Source organism: Morchella sextelata (assembly GCF_020137385.1).
Source record: "Morchella sextelata strain SCLS chromosome Unknown scls_5, whole genome shotgun sequence".
Classification (NCBI taxonomy): domain Eukaryota; kingdom Fungi; phylum Ascomycota; class Pezizomycetes; order Pezizales; family Morchellaceae; genus Morchella; species Morchella sextelata.
In genome coordinates, this window is record NW_025408620.1 from 1,306,406 (window position 1) to 1,324,057 (window position 17,652).

Consider the following 17,652-nt stretch of genomic DNA (forward strand, 5'->3'; position numbering starts at 1 on the left):
GATACCCTATGAAAGTTTCGAGTGATAGTTTATGACGGCCTGTAAATTGACTCACCTGTCAAACTACTACACAATCTCCTCTTCCTTTTTATTAAATAAAATAGGCTCGTAGTTACGCATGACTCGTTCCACACAACCAGGTGCGCACAAGCCTTTCTAATTAGTAGGGCTGCCCCGGGAGTGCACGGCTTTCCCCACTCCCAATTCGCACACGCCAACTCTCTCACCCCATTATCTTACCTTACATCACACCACACCTCGTTCTCAAGACTTTCTTTACATCAAAAGATATACGAACACTTTCATAACCGATAAAGCTATCTTCTTACCTTTGCAATGGCCGGACCCAGTAGGCAAGTGCCGTCGATCGAAGACCTCGCTGCAGGTGTGGATGAAACACTTGTCTTTGAGAGCGATGATGAAATACCTCTTCTCAGTAGGGAAGTATCTTTCTGGGATGATGGGACACCTATCATCGATCATCAACAGAATGTTCGGAGCATCGGAACAGGTGTTCAAACTAATCAACCACTTGCTCAAGCCAAGAAAACATCCGTTCAGGATAATATACTCGCTCAGATCAATGAAGCACAGCTCAAAATTGATGCATCACCATTTGAGCGAGATGCATATCACGTTAGTGATAGCATCAAACATGTTGAAGAAGCTGCAGAGGCTTCTGAAGAAGTCACACCTTCTCCAATGACCTTATTATGTGGAAAGGATGGCTGTGAATGTCTCATCAAGCACCCTCGTAAACCACGTATCCTACTTATGGGACAGAGACAGTAAGTTATATCATTCATTTTGCAACTACTATTTCTTATCATACTTACACACCATCTCCAGGGCTGGAAAGACATCTATCGTCGAATGTGTCTTTCGGAAGTTGCCACCTGAGGAAACACTCTTCGTCGATCCCACAGTCAAGATGCACAAAGTCTTCGTCACGTACGCTCATTCTTCCACTTTGCTTTTTTTTTTCCGTTCGTGCTATTAACAAATCATCATAGGTCCTTTCTGTCATTTATCATCTATGATGCCCCCGGTCAACTTAACTTCCTCGAACTCTCGTTCGACATCACCGGAATTTTCGACAACATCGATACAATTATCTGGGTCTTCGATGCCCAAACTGTTACAGGAAACACGAACACTGCTCCTAAGTTAAGGAATAAGGATAATACGAGTGATGGGTTGTGATGCGAGTACGGTCGGGTAACGAGGGAACAAGCATAGAAAGGTACCGAGGGGTGTGGGGGCACCGGGTGCAACCACACTAGTATTAGGCTGTTGTGAGGGCACGCTTACTATTGGGTGTCTCACCCTGACGGAATAGAAGCGGGGTTTATGGCTGCAGGCCATTCTACTTAGGGAAGTAGCTCTAGGACAATAGCATGATACAGCTCGGTTACTGGCAATTGCGGGGTTCATGGTTACGTGTCGGAATTAGAATGGAGGAACGGAATTATGCGGGGGCGCTTTTCTATTGGGGTTATCTTCGGGTTGATTGTCTTATCCTATTATCGTTATCTTATTAGTATTAGAAAAGCGGGCCTTGGCATAGGTTCCAATATGTATAAATAGGGAGGGTTCTGCCTCGTCTTAGTGGCATCATCAGTCACTCAGCGAGCGGAATCCGGTTTACAATATTACAAGTTTAAAAGCTACAGAACTATCGCTTAGCACTGGCATTTCCCCAAACACTATATTGTGCCTTATCCACTACGCTATTATTTTATCGATCGCATATTATCAACGTCCCGATAAGACAACTACTTGCTTAGACCAATACTTGAGAGTATTTTGTTTGTGGCGGATAGTCACCGTGCGCTCAAGTAAAAGAATAAGAAAGTAGTCTACTAGAAGGACTCTTTGATACCGTATGCATCCCCGAGTAGCAACAGCAGCTATTAACAACTTCACTTGCACTACCTCCTTCATCGTTCGCAGAGGCAGTGCCGAACATCTCTATTGCGGATACCTCGAGTACGCCGGGTTTTTTACCGAAGCAGGTACTACTTGCACGTTCGAAGAACACGACCCGGAGATCCTCAACTATCCCGAACTCTTCCCCATTAAAGTCACCCTCCGTCAGCAATCCTACGGATTAGCTCACTCCGTCCCTTGGTTCGTCGCTCAACCCTGGTGCAGAAGGCAGCCACAGCTCAGGATCGAGCAACTTAGCGATGTCAAGGGGTCATCAGCAACAAATGGAGGAAGACTACAACATGGAGAGCTCGATCACCGTGAGAGATCGAGGTATAGTCGAGACCCAGGCGAGACAGCGCCACAGGAGGGATCTGGACATGCCGATCAGCGACCTCTTCAGATCGACTCAGCCGGCCGCATCCTATGGCCAACCCCGCTCCCGCAGGCAAGGGGACTTCCGAGATTATTCCCCGTACAAAACGCCAATCAGGGAACGATCTTCTATTCCGAGGCCCTCGGTCCCCAGGGAAACGGACGAAGACGAGGATACGGATATGGACGTAGAGGAACGCCGGATCGAGCACCCCTTTGGAGAAATCATCGGGCAAGAAATCGAACGGAGAGGAGCCCCAGTGGTTCAGCAACTGAGTCGCGGACTTGGAGACCTCACTGTGAGCATCCAAGACCTGCCCGCAATCAGGGAAATTACTCGGCAGCACGCGGCGCAGCTTACCCGGCAGCACGAAGAGCAGACCAAACTCATCCGCGAATTGCAGATGAAGTTCAACCAGGACCAAGAAGAACGGGAGCGCCGAGAAGGGTATATCCTCGCGCAAGTGCGGGCAGAGACAGCCGCAACCACTACGAACCTCGGCCAAGTCTTGGAGCAGATCGTCACCACTACTAGGGCCCATCAACAGCGGCAGGAAGAGCAGGCCCAGCACATAACCATGCTGGCTGACTGGATTCAAAGACTGCCGAAAGATGGTCCAGCCCAAGTCCCAGAAGGCGTAGCAGCCACACTAGCACAATTGGAAAGGACCATGCAGCAGCAGGTCTCCTTGGTAGATGGGTTCTCTGGAACAAAGACGGCCTTAGAAGAAATGGTGGAGCAGATGAAGGAAACAGCCCGTAAAGCGGCTGCGGAAAAACCCCTGGCCCCGGAAACAGGTGGCGGCGGATCAGGCCCACCTCCCCAACCACCTCCCCAACAACCAGTCGTCCCTCCAGCCGGCTCCGAATCCAGTGAAGGCCTCGAAGACCAAAGCCAACAAGGGAAGCAAGGAGGTCAAGGAGCACAAGGTGGAGGAAATGGGAATGGCAATAAGGGAGGTAACGCTCCGGAAGTACCCGGATCATCGCCATCGGATTCCTCAGATTCGGAAGGCGAGCGCCGCAGGCGGCTGGAACGCAAGAAACGAAGACAGGAAAGGAAGCGCCAACGAGAGCAAGAACTCTCGCACCCCTCTCGTGCCACCGTAGGTGATGCACCCAAAAAGGCCAACATTCCCTTCTCCGGAAGAGCCGATCAAGACGTAAGGCTCTGGATCGATCAGATGGAAATCCTAATCAGTCTCCAGAAGAAAGTCCAATGGGATGATGGCACTAAGATTATGTGGGCATCCCTCGAGTTTACCGGTAGTGCGGCAAACTTCTGGCGGAATTTTACGGAGAGATTGGCTGTGGACAGAAGTATCGGAACCTGGGAACGGTTCAAGCAAGAGCTCCGCACTCAATATGGCAACCGTACAAGTCAGGAACAGGCCAAGCAGAAGATGGACAGACTCCGGCAAACTGGCCCAATCGACGACTACATCAACGAGATGCAGAACCTGGAATGGGATGCACGAGTTGGACCAGTTGTCATGAGATCCATGATCCTAACAGGAATAAACTCCTCGCTGGAACAGAGGCTCTCTAACGCGATTGAGGAGCCTGAAGATTTCGTGGACTGGTTAGCCTGGGTACGAAAAGTTGGACGTAAGGACCACGAGGTGAAGGCTCGGAAGGAAATCCTGCGAGGTAAAGACACTGTGAAACCTCGCGAGGAGAAAACGGAACGGCGGAAATCACGCAACAACGCAAATCCTCGGAAAACTTTTCCCACATCAGCCAACAACTCCAAGACCTCGGATGACTTAGGTGTCACCAAAGAAGAAAAGGAGAAATGGCAGAAGGAAGGAAAGTGTTTCCGTTGTGGTAGAGATAACCACTTCGTAAAGGATTGCGTGGCGACGAGTAAGGTCAGGTTAACGAACCTGAAGAGAAAAGAATATCCTTCCGGGAGAAAGGACCACGGAAGGGAGGGTGATAAGAAACGGAAATTGGGGCCACAAAATGAGGCATTTAGGGCAAGGATCACGAATTTGGAGGACTAAATTGATTGGGTATTTCTATTTTTGCGGTGTTTCATTCTATGTTGTGTTACGGCTTTTCTATTCTGTTTTGGAAGAAAGACTCTTCTAAGGGATCGGGTTATGTTATGTTCTATCGGTTTTGTTATTTCGCGCAATTTAAATTCTCTCTACATACATTTCGAAGAGGCGTGGTCACATTCCGAAAACGCCTGGCGTGAAAGTGTTGTACTATGATCTTTATCAACGCTCGAACTTTCTATATAAACTTCCTCGCCCCGCGCTCAGATCAAGAACAATCAACATCAACCCACTCACACCAGAACAATCTACCTTACACTTTCAAAACATACGAACATGTCTTCACATCACCAAGAAACCCGCCTCGAGATTGAGATCTCTTGGAACCACCCCGCAACTAGTACCCAACATGCAGAAATAGTCAACGCACTCCTCGACAGTGGAACAGAGGACTGGGTTATGTCCTGGAACTGTGTCCATCGCCTAAAGATCCCAACTCAACCTCGACCCAAGCCCCTCATCATCAGACAGGCTGACGGTACCCCTATGCCTAACTCCGGCACTCACATCACCCAATCTCTTACCCTCCGCATTGGCAACCATCTAGACAGAGATATCGTCTGCGAGGTTGGCTCATTCGCAGGAGAAGACCTCGTCATACCACATCGATGGCTCAAGGAGCATCAACCTACCATACATTGGGGACAGAACAAGGTCACCTTCGATAACATCAATTGTCAAGTAAAGGGATGCTTCAGAACCGTGTATGATATATACGAAGAAGACCCAGAGCAGCTGGTCATCAGGCTGTTGAGGACGTCACCCGAGACACAGATGATGATCGAGCAACACCCCTTCTGGGCAAGGGCATTGGTAGGTGAGGCTCTCGCTAGTGCTATACCAATGGAGTACCAGGACTTCGTCGACGTCTTCTCCAAGGAGGGAGCCGATCGACTACCTGATCACTCTGAATGGGATCATACCATTCCCCTTATGGAAGGAAAGCAGCCTCCATGGGGACCGATCTATGCGCTCTCCCCAGTGGAACAAAAGGCACTCCGGGAGTACTTGGACGAAATGCTAGTCTCTGGCAAAATAGCCCCCTCCACCAGCCCGGCAGCAGCACCGATCCTGTTCGTGAAGAAAGCCAATGGAAAATTGAGGTTATGCGTAGACTTTCGTGGCTTAAATGCTATTACGGTCAAGAATCGCTATCCCCTTCCACTCATGACGGAGCTGGCCGATTCGACGAAAGGAGCAGAGTTCTTCACTAAGATAGACCTGAAAAATGGCTATAACCTGATTAGGATTGCCGCGGGCGAGGAATGGAAAACAGCTTTCAGAACGAAGTACGGCCACTTCGAATATAGGGTAATGCCTTTTGGCTTAACCAATGCACCGGCGTCGTTCCAGGTCATGGTCAATACCATATTCAAGGATCTTCTAGATCAAGGCGTAGTAGTCTACTTGGATGATATTCTAATATATTCAAAGACTAAGGAAGAGCATACGACTCTGGTGAGGAAGATATTGGAGCGACTGCAACAAAACCATCTATACGGGAACCTTGAGAAAACGGAATGGTACAAACAGGAGGTAGAATTCCTGGGATTCGTACTATCAGGGAAAGGGAACCAGGTCTCGCCTAAGAAGGTGAAGGCAATCACAGAATGGTTACCACCCACCAAGGTCAAGGAACTTCAATGTTTCCTTGGATTTGCCAACTTCCTACGACGGTTCATCCACAGGTACTCCGAAGTTTGCCGACCAATGACCGATCTCTTGAAGAAAGGTTCCGTATGGCGATGGAGCAGTGAACAGCAAAGCGCTTTCGACGAACTCAAGGAGAAATTTACGTCTGCTCCAATACTACGACACTATGACGAACATCGTGAAGCGATCATAGAAACTGATGCGAGCGACTGGGCTGAGGCCGCAGTACTCTCTCAGGTGTTCGAGGACGGTATTCTACACCCGGTAGCTTACCACTCTCGCAAGTTCAACGAGGCAGAGGTAAACTACGAGATCTATGATAAGGAGATGCTCGCTATAGTTTCTGCTCTCTTGACTTGGAGACATTGGCTGGAAGGAACGGACATTCCTATCCAGATACATTCGGATCATCAGAACCTACAGTACTTCACAACGACCAAGAAGTTGTCGAGAAGACAAGCCAGATGGGCCGAAAAGATAGCACCTTTTCGCTTCAGGATTCATTACCGACCAGGCGAAAAGAATGGCAAGCCAGATGCACTGACAAGGCGCCCAGAGTTCGCTATGGAAGGGGGAGTAATGCGTGAACAACCTGTAAAACAGTTGCTCAGCGCAGAACAATTTGTCAGAAAATCACGGACCAGCGTAGAAACTGGCCCTGAAATCATTGGCAACCCCGAAGAAGAATGGACTCCGTTGGATCGGTGGTACGACATACCAGGTACTGAGCTGCCTCAGCCACTACAAGACTGGTATGAACAGGACAGACAATGGGTTCGGAGAGCGTTCCGGGATGAACCTCTCCCTGACGCAAACCTTGAAGTCTTCGGGACAGAGGAAGCTGATGCCGTAATAACGGAGCTTGCCACTGAATGGACCCCGGGATCGAATGAGGCCACCCACGATGGTCGTTGGGTAGTGCCAGGATACGCGGTGAGACAAGTCATCGAGGATCATCATGACAGACCCGTAGCGGGGCATCTAGGAAGGGATAAAACCCTCGAGTTGATCGATAGGAACTACTGGTGGCCAGGAATGTCCACGGATGTAGCCAACTTCGTCAAGACTTGCGATGTATGCCAGAGAGCCAAGCAACGTCGGAGACACTTGTCACTCCCTCAACCCCTAGAGTTAGCCACCACACCTTGGACTGATATCTCAATGGATTTCGTAGTAGAAATGCCAAAGGAGAAATCAGGATTCCGTAACGTATTGGTGATCGTGGACCGTTTTACGAAAATGGCTCACTTCATTCCAATGACGGGAATCAACGCGGAACAGACCGCTAACGCCTTTGTCAAGGACATTTGGCGCTTTCACGGACTTCCTAGGAGCATTGTCTCTGACAGAGGAACACAGTTCGTATCGGCATTCTGGGCTGCGATTACAGAACGACTAGGGATTCGCAGAAGACTCTCGACCTCGTTCCACCCACAGACGGATGGACAAACAGAAAAGACCAACCAGCACCTCGAATCTTACATCCGGGCCTATACCGCCGGAACAGGAAAGAAATGGAAGGACCTATTACCGATTTGCGAGTATGCATATAATAATGCGAAACACTCGTCGACAGGACAATCGCCGTTCTACTGCAACTATGGTTTCCACCCACGAACAGATTGGCCAACGGATGCGAAAATCGGACAGCTGGATGCCAAGGGAAACACCTACCTGGAAGACCTTCTCCTAGCCCATGAGTCAGCGAGAGACACACTGCAGAAGACTTTTGACAGGATGGCGTCAAGACCAGGGCCAGCAGTTCAGCGGTTCACAATCGGCCAAAAGGTCTTGCTGGATACTCGGAACCTCGGCGGTTACAATAAATGGTCGGATAAGTTTACAGGCCCCTTCGAGATCGTCGCGGCTGTAGGAAACAGGGCTTATAGGTTGAATCTTCCGGTAGAATGGAAGGTTCATGACGTATTCCACGAGATGTTGTTGCGACCTTATCGAGAAGATCCCAATTCTGGTAGGCAACAGAACACACGAAAACGACTCGCAACACCCGATCCTCAAGAAGCGCTCTTAGATGAGAACTTCAAACCAACCACGAATACTCGGCCCTACACACGGAGTCAAGGGCCAGTCATCGACTCGAGTCGGCCTCCGAAACGACAACGGACTAGGGAAGACTAGCTCGATACCTTTCCTACTCTATGACTTTTCCCACAGGGTTTTTATCATAGAGAGGTTTTAACGGTCGAGGGCGACGTCTAGGAAGGGGGAGTAGTGTTACAGGAAACACGAACACTGCTCCTAAGTTAAGGAATAAGGATAATACGAGTGATGGGTTGTGATGCGAGTACGGTCGGGTAACGAGGGAACAAGCATAGAAAGGTACCGAGGGGTGTGGGGGCACCGGGTGCAACCACACTAGTATTAGGCTGTTGTGAGGGCACGCTTACTATTGGGTGTCTCACCCTGACGGAATAGAAGCGGGGTTTATGGCTGCAGGCCATTCTACTTAGGGAAGTAGCTCTAGGACAATAGCATGATACAGCTCGGTTACTGGCAATTGCGGGGTTCATGGTTACGTGTCGGAATTAGAATGGAGGAACGGAATTATGCGGGGGCGCTTTTCTATTGGGGTTATCTTCGGGTTGATTGTCTTATCCTATTATCGTTATCTTATTAGTATTAGAAAAGCGGGCCTTGGCATAGGTTCCAATATGTATAAATAGGGAGGGTTCTGCCTCGTCTTAGTGGCATCATCAGTCACTCAGCGAGCGGAATCCGGTTTACAATATTACAAGTTTAAAAGCTACAGAACTATCGCTTAGCACTGGCATTTCCCCAAACACAAACCGAGTGGGTCGACGCCCTGATCCGCTTCCACCGCACCCTCATGATCCTCAAGGACCGCTTCCCCAACATGAACCTCGAGGTGTTCATCCACAAGGTTGAGGGGATGTCCGACGAATATGCCCTCGAGATCAAGGAGGATATAATCCGTCGTACGGAAGAGGAACTCATGGACAACGAACGCTCAGGCATGGCGATCAGGTATCATCTGACTAGCATCTATGACCGTACTGTCTGGGAGGCGTTGAGTAGGGTTGTGCAGAGAGTCACACCGAGGTTGAACGCCGTTGAGGGGCTCCTTGACTCGTTGTGTGAGAATACCGGGATGGTGAAGATCTTTCTCTTTGATCTTTATAGCAAGTTGTATGTGGCGACGGATACTAGTCCGGTGGATATGCAGATCTTGGATACTTGTACTCATCATATTGAGTTTGTGTCAGAGATGGAATCAATCTTTGGGTATGTGATTTCTGAACCAGCTTGTTAAATCGTCAGTTATTAATACTTGCACTGCGCAGATATAAGCGCAAGAAGTATATGGAAGAGCAAGAAGATCCGGAGTACAAGACCCCAGAGGTCTGCAGCATGGTTTCTCTCAATGACGGCAAGAGGCTGTATATGAAAGAAATCAACCAGTAAGTTGGAAAAGACAGATACTTGCTCGGTTTAACGCATGAGAATAGTGAAAGCTAACTGGGCATGCGTTGTAGATACCTTGCTATCGTAGGCGTTACTGGAAGAAGGGCAATGAAGCAACGAAACATTGTCGACTTCAACATTTCTGTCTTTCAAGAGGCAGTTCTCAAGCTGATATCCGAGAAATGGGAGAAACCTGCGAAGCCCTCAGAGTAAGGAATTTGAACACCGGAAAGTGTTTGCGATGAGATGGTGAAGTAATTTTCATATATCTCTTTTGTCGGCCAGGTCTTATCCCGAGATTAAAGATATATTCTGCTAGGGTTGTGTTATTGTGTTTAAAGTCTCCAGCTCTTTCTTTTCTTAAGCCTTACTCTATCTTTCCTTAAACCCTACCTTTCACTACCCCCGCTAGTACATAATGTAGTGGAAGATATTGTCCACTAGAGTTGGGTTCGTATGTCTAAAAGTCTCTTTCTTTCTTTTTACTCTTTCTTGTTTTAAACCTGCCCTTTGTGGCCTTATTCATCAATTTCATTTTCTTCCCTCTTACTTGTCTTTCTTTCCTTAATCCCTACTTCTCCTTATTGCCCTGATATCGAGTGTACTTAGCTTTGTCAGGTAGACCGTACTGGTCCACTACTACTTGTACCTAGCCTGAAATAATACAGCGTGCGACTTGAAACTCAACCGCACATGCAATTTACCACGCATGGTAGACTAGTTATCTCACAATGTTAGGTGCCCGTGACTCCGAACACTGGCACCAGGTGCTCCCCGCCAGCTCTTACCCACCCCCCATAGATGATGCCTATTTCACCGCATAATATTATGTGAAAGTTCAAAGCCTCTATGCCACCGTCTTGCCCTCATCATAGACGTACGACTATATTTTAATTTTTACCTCCCATGGCCAGCTGCAGCGTCCACGCCGGAACTGCCCAGAATCAGTGGTCGGTTTTGGAAGGGGTACTTCAAAACCCATCGCAATCCCCCAGACACAGGATTGATGGGTAATGTTTATGTCGCCGGGGGTGTGGATAATCTAAATAGGAACGATATTGTACTGTCTCTACTCCTCATCACCTACTGACCCTAGTACATCCCGGCATCCCTGGCGAGTTTTGTATAAAGTAGCCTCTCTACTGTTCTCCGTTACTAAGTAGGTAGACGGGCTCGGATACAGCCAGTACATACCCCGTCCGTAGTAGCTGCCCTCCATGGCGTCAAACTCAGTCAATAATCCTACTCCGAACCACACTTCCAGTTTATAATACTTTCTCTGACTCTGTATACGTCTTGGCGATTCTCTGTGAAGAATACAGCTCTCCAGCCGCTTATATAGTACCCCAGCCCCATTGAAGACATCGTGGCGTGGTCGAGGGGTAATAGCCTCTACTACGTTGCATGACATCTCCGGTTCAACCCGGGATGGAAGCAGTGATAAGAATGCCCAACATGGTAGCGACGCTCTTGAGGGATGATACTGATCACGTAAGTCTTTTGTCACTCGCTTTTTCTACTCTTTTTGCTACATGCATGCAGGGGAAGTATACAATTTATCGCTAGGGGAATGGTCTAGGCAGCGAGCATGACGAGTCTGGTGAGGGCGGAGATCTTTTGGCCTGGGTTCATTACTTAACCACCGTTTATACTCTCTTTACCAATGAAAAACATCCACACCCACCACGATAGGAACGGCTATGCTTCGGAAGCGTAATTAATATGGTCAGCGTTGCTCTGCATAACCTCCCCTCTCTTACGGCACTCCTGAATGTTCCCAGGAGGCACTCAGCTATACCCAGGATCGGACAAAACCTTGGAGCTTCCAACGTATACGGCGAACACAGGGCATATCCGAAAGTCTCTCCTGATTCTACAGAGGTCTTCTATCCATGAGCACAGTTAATTTCGTTAATTAATCTGTAGGCGGGAAAGAAAATATGCAATTGTCCGCTAAGAACCATTAAAGATCATGCGGGCTCGGAGACACTGCGTATAACATCGGCAGTTGTGGTAGAAGCGGCTGGGTGTTGCCATTCCAGCGGTGAGCACCGGGGTTTAAGTAGCGATGTGCGGTCCTCGTCTCGTGCTGTGCAATGATAGGATTGCTCAAAATATTAGCATTGACATTAACGGTCCTCAAAGTGAGGATCAAGTTAGGATCAAGATCAAGATCAAGCGTGCTCTGCAACCAATGAGAGCTTTGATTTTTGGAGTCAACTTTGAGTACCCTAACTGTAGTAGCAACAAGATCAAATCAAATTTCCAGGGTAAGGGTTGTCCACACAAAACTTTTGGCGAGGAATGAAATTTGATTTTGATCCTAAGTTTTGATCCGACTTTTTTCAGGATCAAAAGCTCAACCAAGATCAAATTGAATTTAGCCGGTCGGTCAATCACAACAACCATCTTTACTTGATTTTGATCTTGATCCTGACTTGATTCTCACTTTGAGGACCGTTATTATGATGAGGGACAGTAAAGAAAATCAAAAGAGAAAAGGGGGGGGAAGGCTCGAGATATATAGTGCTCTGGGGTGGCCGTCTCTGCCTACCGCGTGGAAAATTGGTTGTCAGAAACTCATCATACACCCATCTTTGCCTGAGGAATGGCCGCTTCTTATTCTCCTCTTCTTTGTACCCAAGGGGGTTATTGGTACAGTTGAAACCGCAAGGACATAATTCCGGACAACATGGGTCCTTGAAAACCTCGGAGTATGTAAAGCACGCGAAACGTAACCCTAACCTGGTTGCTGGAATGTCGGTGCAACAATGCTAGAAACCTACGCGCTCGAAGAAGACTACAATTGTATCGCCCACGATGGCGCAGCAGGCTCAGAGTCAAAATGAAATGAACAAAGACAGAGGGGTTGCATGACCCCTCTTGAGGAACCGCCTTGGAATGAGCGGAGGAAAATAAGGAAAATCTACCGTCTCTTCCTACGGAGGTATGATATCTATGTGTGTCGCATCCAGTCCTGTGCTCGTTCTCTGCATCACTAACAGAGCTTTCCTCCCTAGTCATACTACCTCAACGGGGCCAATATCCGTCTCTTTGGATGTGGGCTAGACCATGGGCGTGTACATCGAATATCCCTGCGGGGGTGACCAATATCACGAAGGTCTCAAAAGCCTCATTAAATACCGCGCTCCAATGTAGTGATCAGTGCTCAATCTTTAGGAGCACACTCTGCTATTGGATCATAAGACGAATGAAGAATTTGCACATTGCTATGGGTAGGAAGGGTGGGTGGTCGCTCTATTTCTATTCTTTCGCAGTAGCTAATTTATTTATATGAAGGATTCCATTGGGACGATTAGACACCTCAGATGCGAGGTGGAGTTCTTCCTTCTCCTTGAGAAGGCGGTTTATATATCGTTCGCTTGCCGCCGACACCAATGAGAAAGAACTCCGCGAACTTGAATCATGGAATCGAGCTAAGGATATAATAAAAGATGAAAAAGGCGAAAACCGGTTCCTGGCGCCCAAAAGGCCAGAGTGTATCTCTTTCCTTGGAAACTCATTTTACACATACCTATCGAAACCGGCATATACTTCTCTGTTGCACGAAGGATACTCGACGGAGCTAGAATATGGTTCTTTCTTGCTGGTAATATCAAGGTGGACACAAGTCTCAGCAGTCAAGACGCTTGCGAGCTTATCCCACACTCAATATCAAAAGCGAAATACCATAAGCTTGATATGAAGAATATTTTTCTACGCTTTGCCTATAATAGGAGTGGGGTTGACTTCGGGCGAGCATTTCCGCGTGGCGGTTTCAATTTAGAAGCTGTTCCTTCCACCTCGCGACTCGACTTTCAGTTGCTCCGGAGTCTAGCTCTTGGCAACGACAAGATCACGTGTTACGGCTCAACAGAACATTCCTCCTCCACCTCACAACAGCGGAAACGAAACGTCAGAGGTTTGGGAGGACTTCTGTGCAATTATGCTCGGAGTTTGAGATACGGCGAAAATTTCCTCCAGATATTCAAAGCTCTGGAGCTTGCGATCCTGCGATCACGAAGTTCTCGCTCGCCATCCTCGGTAAGCGCGCGTGAAATATCACTCGATTTTTCACACCGCGCCGTTCTCCAACCGGCCGCCAATAAATTTAGTTAGGGGAACACCTGTTATCGAACTGTAGACTTGAGCGAGGGAATAATTAAAGAGTTCATTCCTTGGGCTTTTACATCCCCTTTTTCTTTTACACGACGGACTCAGCCGTATCTATCTTTTTCTTGTTTCTGAAGATGGAGCACTCAAGTTCTATACTTCGATTTATGATCACGAGAACTAGAACCATCAGCTCACCGGATGTTAACAACTTTAGGTTTCAATTGGGCCATGGATGACCACTTTTTTTTGTAGAATCTCGCTACTAGGTACCAACTGAGAACTACATGTAATACATATAGTCACTGACAGACAGATACAATAACATTAATAATATAATATCGAAGGAGCAATCAGGTCATACAGCAATGAGGAGGTAAAATAGAAAGGAAAAATGGTTTCGAGTGAAGTTGGCACCTAAGGGTTCTAAAAGATTTATTTGCGCACTTGTCAAGTGTAAATAAAAGTAAAATAGAGAACTCTCTGGCGGGGAATTGAACCCCGGTCACTCGCGGACGGCTTAATGACAAGCGAGTATACTAACCACTATACTACCAAAGATTATTTGAGTGTCGAAATTAGCATATAAGAATCAATTTTTCTCTCGCCAACTCAAATCGCAACACGCAGAATCCTGCATCCACAACACAAATAAGTCTGTCTTAAATAAAAATTGGCTGCCACGATAAGGGTTCCGTATTTACAGTAAGGGGCGTCCGTTGTCTTGGCGTGGATCGCGACCGACACCACATCGCCGCTCGTCATCATCGGAAGAACGACTCAACATCGTTGACACCATGGAAAAACTTGATGCTCGAGTCGTTCCACGTGGAAGACGGGCTCACCTCCTCGCTGTGAAGTTACCAGGGAAAGACTGCGCTGCTCGGTAATTGAAATTTCTGAGGTTTATCTAGTCCCTCCTCTTTATATCTAGGCATGGATATAGATGGTATCAGAAGCCTAGACCGCCTTAGGCTATGGCGCAGAGTTTAGGTGCCATTCTCATTCCCATCCCCATCCCATTTCCAAGCTTCACCTCCGGTCATTATTTTGGCCACCATGACACTTCTTGATCGCTGGGATTTTTGGTTGTTATCCCCCGAAACTATTTTGCGAGGCGCTGAAAGATACACAGGTGAGCTAGTGAGCACATAGGAGGGGGGCGCTGAGCTTTATGGAACTTCCCTAGTGCTCGTTTAGGAATGAAATAATTTCTAGCTGGCCATATCCTACTCTTATAAAGACCCAACTCCTCCCGTCGCATCTCTCCTCTTATCATGGGAATATTATTCTTCCTAGCATATCAACCCAGTATCGGGAGACATCTCCCGCACTTTCGGGGGTTTGCGTAGAACTTCTCAATTAAACTTCATAGACCCTCTGAAGCTGCCTCTGCGTTTGAGAAAAGCAATAGGGGACGTGCGAATTTGGATCAAAACACAATTGAGAGGTGGGTAGCATCGATGCCTTGCTCATGGAAGGTCTCCGATTTTCCGCACTACCCTATACATTAATCCTGAATCCTGATGAGAGGTAAACGCGGTGCTCGGATGCGGGTTGGCGTGACCACCAAGATCCGCCTTGTATACCGGATGAGGCCATTCAATTCATCTCCCCGAACCGAGGACAGCCTGCCACGGTTACGATAGCTTCCACTATTTCCTTGATATTTAAGATCTGCATCCTGTGAATACCGAAACAGCGGCGGCGGTGTCTTTAGGCCCGCTGACTATGTCGCGGCAGCCGGGAGTGGGCTGCATCAGTGAACCCAATGCTTTATTTCCGCCCTAACCAATTTACATGGTGCGACCAACAGTCAAATGCACCTAAGATTTTCGACCTCGTGGGGTGGTATTCGGAGTTCATCTCAGAATCATCTCTTTGTACCGATATCGGTCCATGCGATTTCAGGGTCTTTCCTCGACATCCATCTGCCTCCAACTTTAATTGTCTCGCCATTATAGGGATGCTAGATTCTAGGGCGGCGTGGCGATGATATCCGCAGTTTTCCTTCTTGAACATTTCATCCGGAGTCATGCGTTTCTTTCAATCTATTTGAATCTCTGACCATATCAGTACTTGAAGTGTCAAAGGTTCGAGATGAAGATCATATACCGATTCTCAAGACACGTGGAATTTTCAACGCAGAGTTGCATCAGGATCTGCACCGATATCAAGGACATATCCCCAATAAGATCATTTAACCTCATCACAGACCATCAGTCGCAATCCGGTTCTTCTAGATGGCAGCAACCATCTGACCTAAAGATCTGCTCTGCGGTAGTTATAAAGACGGTGGTGGCTGTCATCCTTGCTTAGTGTTGGATGTCGACGATAGCGAGATATGATAGTGGCGGAAAAGATAGTGTGGGCTGTTAACCAGTAGATGATCATGGAAGAGCGTCGGTATCGGTGGTGAGTGGTGAAGTAAGGTTTTCGGTAGTATGAAGAGATTTGTTTCTGAGCAGATAACCATGAACAGACTTCACGTCCGGTCGTAGTGAAGGTAAAGATAACACAGCGAGATTTCTGGGCCAATGTTAGTTGCGATGTGACTCTGATGAGTTACTGGAAAGGAGCGGGGGGGATGACAGGACTCACCAATCAATCTTGCTCTCGCATCGTCTTACATAGATGCGACCGTATCGTACTTTCATAGACCAAAGGTTGCTGAAAAAATACAGAAAAACCACCTGCTGTCACTTGCGGATATTTGTTTAGTGTCGGCGGTTGACTATCGGTGGTTGAGTTTTTAGGCTCTGTAAAGAGAAAGAGTACCCTAGTGTGGTTCGGAGCGTTGCTGTCTCTTGGGTGGTTGAGCTGTTTCTCTCGCGCGCAAGTAACCCTAGCCCTAGCCAGAGAGTAACCAGTCCGCGGTTTTGAGAAACAGTTTGGAACATAGCGACAATCACGACAGAATATTTTCCCTCCACCTACAGTGCTCTTTCTCCACCTTTTGCTTGGAATAAGGCTTACTAAATACCTAGACCTTCGGGGATAATACTGGGAACGAAGTAAATTTCGAGGAATGGAGAAAATAGCACCAAGAGCATCCAGGAAAGAGCGCCAGCGGCACTGAGAGCGTGTATCTCAAGTGTTCCACAGGAGAAGATGGCTTAGAAGATTTTAACCCCGTACAAGACTCTAGGTATGCGCCAATGCCTTCTTGCATGAACAGTTAATTGAGATTCTCCGAAATCCTGCGAATACACTTGCTAACGAAATATCAGCTCCAGTGAAAGATCGTGTTGATGCGGCCTGATGGTCATCCCCGCTTCATACTTGGCAAAATTGAAGGCAAAGAGAGTATGGAACCCACCTGTGTACACTCTTTTCGGTTCTTTAGTAGCCAGTTACTAACCTGTAAACCTTCGGCAGCTTTACACTTTGTACAAAGGTAGCCTTGACAGGGGAGGGAGCCGTTGGGTCAGATTTTTTCAAATGCTCCGACAAATCATGGATCAACTAAACGCAAGCCCATGGAGCAGGAAATTTAGTGCGGGTCTCAACAAGCGCATAAACAAAAGTCACTGTATTGCTTCGGGTTGGAAAAGGGATTGGGCCAGCTGTGACAACAGCTTCCTGAACGAATAATTTAGGGAATAAGGAAAATAGGAAGATTAGCTAGTATTCTCCTCGCCGAGTCATCGTCGGCCATATCTGGAGCCGCTAGCGGTGGTCATAGGTTGTTTTTTCAAAGCCCCTAGGGCGGTGAAGGTGGTGAAGGCCAGCCCATTGAGTGGTAAATAATGCGGGTGGAACCAAACTTAAGTGTTGCAGGAATGCGGAAGATTTCTTTATGGGAACATATCCAATGGACAAAGAATGGCGGGCATGTATAGACAAGAGTTGTATAATACTTTACCCTCTTTATTAAAATAAATAACATGAGGAACGTTTTGGTAGCGTTATTTCTGAGTAGGATAATGTACCTCTATGTATAATCTAGGAGGATCACTTAGCAGACTCCGTGGTGGATTGTTTATTGGATGGGGAATTGGAAATGCTGTTTAGGGAAAGGGGGCAGAGTGCGAAAAACAAACAGTACGCAGCAAACGCCTGTGGATAAACCGAA

The 17,652-nt window shown here is 47.6% G+C and overlaps 6 protein-coding genes across 6 annotated transcripts; 5 read left to right on the forward strand and 1 right to left on the reverse strand.

Moving 5' to 3' along the window:
• Positions 1–336: 336 nt before the first annotated feature.
• Positions 337–1,203, forward strand: H6S33_010880 (uncharacterized protein; the record flags this gene model as incomplete). Its single annotated transcript, XM_044842248.1, has 3 exons — positions 337–788; positions 850–951; positions 1,014–1,203. The coding sequence occupies 3 exons, from the start codon at positions 337–339 to the stop codon at positions 1,201–1,203; spliced, it is 744 nt and encodes a 247-aa protein (XP_044696810.1).
• A 986-nt stretch (positions 1,204–2,189) lies between these two features.
• Positions 2,190–4,310, forward strand: H6S33_010881 (uncharacterized protein; the record flags this gene model as incomplete). The annotated part of the gene is made up of 1 exon (XM_044842249.1): positions 2,190–4,310. The coding sequence occupies one exon, from the start codon at positions 2,190–2,192 to the stop codon at positions 4,308–4,310; it is 2,121 nt and encodes a 706-aa protein (XP_044696811.1).
• Positions 4,311–4,643: 333 nt separating this feature from the next.
• Positions 4,644–8,159, forward strand: H6S33_010882 (uncharacterized protein; the record flags this gene model as incomplete). The annotated part of the gene is made up of 1 exon (XM_044842250.1): positions 4,644–8,159. The coding sequence occupies one exon, from the start codon at positions 4,644–4,646 to the stop codon at positions 8,157–8,159; it is 3,516 nt and encodes a 1,171-aa protein (XP_044696812.1).
• A 709-nt stretch (positions 8,160–8,868) lies between these two features.
• H6S33_010883 (uncharacterized protein) lies at positions 8,869–9,677 on the forward strand (the record flags this gene model as incomplete). The annotated part of the gene is made up of 3 exons (XM_044842251.1): positions 8,869–9,284; positions 9,344–9,460; positions 9,536–9,677. 3 exons carry the CDS (start codon positions 8,869–8,871, stop codon positions 9,675–9,677), a joined length of 675 nt encoding a protein of 224 aa, XP_044696813.1.
• A 2,660-nt stretch (positions 9,678–12,337) lies between these two features.
• On the forward strand, positions 12,338–12,784 carry H6S33_010884 (uncharacterized protein; the record flags this gene model as incomplete). The annotated part of the gene is made up of 4 exons (XM_044842252.1): positions 12,338–12,424; positions 12,485–12,544; positions 12,631–12,709; positions 12,765–12,784. The coding sequence occupies 4 exons, from the start codon at positions 12,338–12,340 to the stop codon at positions 12,782–12,784; spliced, it is 246 nt and encodes an 81-aa protein (XP_044696814.1).
• Positions 12,785–15,087: 2,303 nt separating this feature from the next.
• Positions 15,088–15,614, reverse strand: H6S33_010885 (uncharacterized protein; the record flags this gene model as incomplete). The annotated part of the gene is made up of 2 exons (XM_044842253.1): positions 15,088–15,306; positions 15,378–15,614. 2 exons carry the CDS (start codon positions 15,612–15,614, stop codon positions 15,088–15,090), a joined length of 456 nt encoding a protein of 151 aa, XP_044696815.1.
• Between the last annotated feature and the right edge of the window lie 2,038 nt (positions 15,615–17,652).